General features: G+C 48.2%; 1 protein-coding gene across 1 annotated transcript; it reads right to left on the reverse strand.

The window, feature by feature from the left end:
- Positions 1-2493: 2493 nt before the first annotated feature.
- Positions 2494-4137, reverse strand: LOC128417430 (tigger transposable element-derived protein 1-like). Its single transcript, XM_053396077.1, has 2 exons — positions 3651-4137; positions 2494-2930 (listed from the first exon to the last, which is right to left on the reverse strand). Exons 1-2 carry the CDS (start codon positions 4131-4133, stop codon positions 2637-2639), a joined length of 777 nt encoding a protein of 258 aa, XP_053252052.1. The 5' UTR covers positions 4134-4137; the 3' UTR covers positions 2494-2636.
- Positions 4138-5083: the final 946 nt, after the last annotated feature.

Genomic DNA, 5083 nt, shown 5'->3' on the forward strand with positions numbered 1-5083 from the left:
CTTAATTGATCGAACAGTCATTTCTCTAGAGTCTGTTCCATGTATAAACTGCTTGGCCTTGATTCCGTGTGTGTGTGTGTGTGTGTGTGTGTGTGTGTGTGTGTGCGTGCCTGCCTGCCTGCCTCTCTGCCTTGCAGCCAAGAACAGCAAAAGGGATGCAGGTTTCTGTGACCTTTCCTTGACTCTGAGAGTGCTTGAAGCAAATGTATGGGATCTAACCTAGAATAGCACCATGGATTGCCATTACTTTGGACAGATTCAAATAGCCAAATCTAATATTTTTGTTTCCACTGTGAGGCGCCCGCACCCCCACATACCACCTGCCCACAAGTCATTCTGCAGTAGATAGCTGCATGTGTTTCTAAGTGGTTTGGGGGAGCAGGTGGGAGTTTTGAAATGTTTTCTAAAACTCCTTCAAGATGTTGATCTGAACACATGGTGAACTATTGAGAATTCTATCGTACCACTGTCTGCTACCTTTCTGATTGAGATGGATGGATGGATGGTTGGTTGGTTGGTTGGTTGGTTGGAAGCAGGCCCAGCATCAGCACCCAGCTGACAGAGGCATTTGCCAGAGCCCATGTACTCTCACTGGTCCACTGGGCTTAGGCCTTGCTTGACACACATACACACACCAGCAGCCCCTGTCGCCACTTGGGCTCCCCAACACTAGTGCCTCTGCAGCCATTAGGCTCCCCCTTGTGCATACGAATGAAGGGGCTTACATTGTGGTACTGGTGGCTCATGGTGGCTAGATAAGTCGCTTCTCAAGTGTCAATGCAAAGGAGGCTGGCAGTTGCCCCACCCTGTATCACTGGCAGTTCTCCTTACCTAGCTGTAACAGGCTCCCAGAGAGCCCCCTCATGAGAAGGAAGGTGGCGGCTGCAGGATCACCACTGTGGTCTCTGGCCATGGTAGGCACTGGGGGGGTGGCAAGGAGTCTGTGCAGGGAGTGCAGCTTCCCAAGGCTCCGCAAAAACTGGGCCTCAATGGATGTTCAAGATGTTGTGATATATTAACCAAAAACATATGTGGGCAGTGTTTTTTCTTTTCTTTTTAAGAAAAGAGGTGTCGGAACTCACCATGAACACCTCCCTTGTTCTCTTAGAACGGCAATGGCACCCATCCGAGAGGTGCCAGAACTGAGTTCCAGAGAATTCGATCTGGGGGGAAAGCCCTGTATGTGGAGATGATCACAAAACATTTTCCTTTGCTTTATTTGATTTTTAATTTACTTTCCATGCTGTAAAGTCAGGCGTCGGTAATCTGTGGCCCTCCAGAGCTTGCAACTCCCAGTGGCCATGCAGGCTGGAGCTGATGGAGTTGCAGACTTTGTTCACATCTGAGCATCAATTAGCTGTTAATACATTCATACCAGTAGGTGGTCTCTTTTGTATTTGTCTAATTTGTTGATTCTGTTATGCCAGTTAATTAGCTGCATGTGCACCTTGTTTTCATTGTTGTTTTTAAATTTACTGTCCAGGAAATGCGTAAAAGCACACAGACAACTGTAAATTCTTACCACACCATTTTAAACGTGATTTGCTTGCGCAGCTTTCTGGTTTTTGCAGAAATCTGAAGGATCACAAGAAATATAGAGTAATTCCATAGCGGCCAATGTCACATTTGTAAACTGGTTGCCAGGAGCCTTTGAATCACTGTGCAAAGCAGGGACTCAGTGCTAACTAAGTAGGATCGCTTCCCCTTCACCGCAGCTGATACAAAGGGAGAGAGATCTTGCAGAGTTCAGGTGTGCAGCATCACTCCTCCATCAGGAGAGGAAATATGTGGGATGTTTTCAGAAACCAGTGTGAGTATGCAGACAACATTGCTTTACATCCTCCCTCCCATCCCAAAACAGTATACTAAAGTTTTCACAAAACTAGTAGCTGGTGAAGAGGATGCCCCCATAACTGTCCTTTCTTTGCTGATTACTTCTGCTGAAATCTCAAATAGCAGCCCTGCATACAAAAAGCAATAAAGGCACCATTCTCAGTTGCCACCTGTGTGCTGTACACACAGCACTGAAGCCTTCCTTTTGGATTGTGCAACTATAATTTGTTCGGGGGGGGATTCTTCCATATCTGCTGCTATGTGGAATGTGATAATGATCACAAACATCTGTTGGTCATTGCCTTGTGCCATTGTGAGATGAGATCAACCCTCTTCCTCACAACCAACCCAACACATTCTGCTGCCTGAGATGAAACCAACCTGACTGGGAGATGAGTCTGACTTCTACGCTGATGATGGGACAATGTCCTCCGCTACACCTGTGGGCAAGAGGTATAGCTTAGGGGCCATGTGCCATACACAGCTCTGCCTTCCAGTACCTTCCCATTACAGTGGTGCCTCGCAAGACGAAATTAATTCGTTCTGCGAGTTTTTTCGTCTAGCGAATTTTTCGTCTTGCAAAGCACGAAATCCCATAGGAATGCATTGAAAATCAATTAATGCGTTCCTATGGTCAAAAAAAGTCCAAACAAAGCCAAATTTGGTACAACAAGAGTTTATTAACTGCTCTTTAAAGTCACACATACTGTAAAGAGCAGTTCAAAAATTGAAGGGAAAATAAATTAAGTTTATAAACATGACAGAAAAACATTTAAAAATCAACAAAGTGTACAGTACATTTTCTAAGACTCTGGGGGACCACTCAAAGAAGGCTCCTCTTCCACTCTTTGCTTCTTGCTCAAGAACCTGTCCATAGTCTGCTGCTTCATCCGCCTTTTCAGCACCTCCCTGAAAGACGACATGACCGTCGTATCATAAGTGTTCCCAAGGTCATGTGCCTTGTGCTTGTCAGGGTGGTGCTGGTCTGCAAAAGTCTGCACCTCCTTCCACTTCTGGCAAATGTCCCTCAGTTTTTCGGAGGACAGCCGTTCCTCAGTTGCTTCCTCCTCTTCCAGCGAGGCCTGCTCCTGCGCAGCCTCTGCCTGCAGTTCGACCAGCTCCTGGGTGGTCAGCTCGTGGTCGTGCTCCTCCACCAGCTCGCTGACGTCCTCCTCTGTGACCTCCAGGCCCATGGTCCTCCCCAAGGCAACAATGTCCTGCACCACTGTTGACTCTGGTGCATCAGAGTCACTTGGTGCCACACAGTCCGGCCACAGGCTGAGCAGTGGCGTGGTGTTAGGCGGCAGGAACATGATTCTGATGAAGCTGAACTCCTCCAACAAGTCCACCTCAAGGCCTTTAGGATGAGCAGGAGCATTGTCCATCAGAAGCAAAGCCTTCAGCGGCAGGTCGTTGTCCAGCAGGTACTGTTTGACAGCAGGGCCAAAAGCAAGATTGACCCAGTCCACAAACAGCACACGTGTGACCCAAGCCTTGCTGTTGGATCGCCACATGACACTCAGCTGCTCCTTGTCGATCTTGTGTCTCTTGAAGGCCCGTGGGTTCTCCGAGTGTTACACCAGCAGGGGCTTGATCTTCAAGTCGCCGCTTGCGTTGGCACAGAAGAGCAGGGTCAGACGGTCCTTCATGGGCTTGTGGCCAGGCAACTTGGCCTCCTCCTGTGTGATGAAAGTCCTTTTGGGCATCCTCTTCCAAAACAGCCCGGTCTCGTCGCAGTTGAAGACCTGCTGTGGAACGTAGCCCTCCGTCTTCACAACCTCCAGGAACTCCGCTGCAAAGTCTTCAGCCGCAGGAACATCAGAACTGGCAGCCTCTCCATGCCTGACCACGCTGTGGATTCCAGATCTTGTCTTGAACCGGTCAAACCAACCTCTGCTTGCCTTGAAGACTTCTGGCTCGCCTGAGGTTCCTGGCTGTTCCCGGACGAGGTCTGCGTGCAAGGCCTTGGCCTTCTCGCAAATGACGGCCTCAGTCACTGTGTCCCCTGCACGCTGCTTCTCTTCTAACCAGATGAGCAGCAACTTCTCGACCTCCTCCAGAACAGCTGGGCGGTTCTTCACGATCCTGGTGACTCCCTTGGCTGCATCAGTCGCCATGATCTTCTCCCTCATCTTCAGGATGGTCCTGATGGTTGATGGATTCCTGCCGTACTCCCTGGCGAGGTCCGTCACACGCATTCTGCCGTCGTGCTTCCGGATGATCTCCTTCTTCATTTCCAGCGTCACCTTCTCCTTCTTCCTCTTGCCGGCCTCTGCAGCAGCAGTCTTCTTGGGTCCCATGGCAGCACAGCTCCTTCGTAAACTCAAAAAAAGAAAAAGAAAAATCAGTGATGTGCTTCAAATCCAAAAAATTCAAAAGCACCCAGCCACACACCACACAGAAATTAAAACCCATAACCAAGTCCTTGAATCCCAAACACCCCAACCCAAAATCCAAAAACCCCCAAAAAAGTTTTAAAAGTTTAACTTACCAAATGGATGCAAAAGCAGTTCTGGAAAAGCTTCAACAATCAATCACTGAAGTCTTCAGAAACCTCAAATGGCTGCAAAAGAAGTTTTGGAAAAGCTTCAAAAATCACCAAAGTCTTCAAAAACCTCAACTGTTCCCCCACCCACCCACCCACCCACCACGCAGAAATTGCAAATCCCTCCCCAACTGCTCCCCCAGCCCCTCCCCAACTGCTGCAAACCCCTCCCCAACTGTTCCCCCAGCCAACCAGCACACAGAAATTCAAACCCAGAAAATTTTTTCAAAAAAAACCCAACATGGCCCAATGGTCACAGAGAAACAGAAAAATGCAGGAAAAAACCCCACAAGCTCCCAGATTCCTGCAGAAACCTCCCCAACTGTTCCCCCAGCCAACCAGCACACAGAAATTCAAACCCAGAAATTTTTTTCAAAAAAACCCCAACATGGCCCAATGGTCACAGAGAAACAGAAAAATGCAGGAAAAAACCCCACAAGCTCCCAGATTCCTGCAGAAACCTCCCCAACTGTTCCCCCAGCCACCCAGCACACAGAAATTCAAACTCAGAAAAATTTCAAAAAAAACCAACATGGCCCAATGGTCACAAAAAAAATCATAATTTTTTTTTAAAAAACCCACAAGCTCCCAGATTCCTGCAGAAACCTCCCCAACTGTTCCCCCAGCCACCCAGCACACAGAAATTCAAACTCAGAAAAATTTCAAAAAAACCCCAACATGGCCCAATGGTCACAAAAAAATCAT

Source organism: Podarcis raffonei, chromosome 1, assembly GCF_027172205.1.
Source record: "Podarcis raffonei isolate rPodRaf1 chromosome 1, rPodRaf1.pri, whole genome shotgun sequence".
Classification (NCBI taxonomy): domain Eukaryota; kingdom Metazoa; phylum Chordata; class Lepidosauria; order Squamata; family Lacertidae; genus Podarcis; species Podarcis raffonei.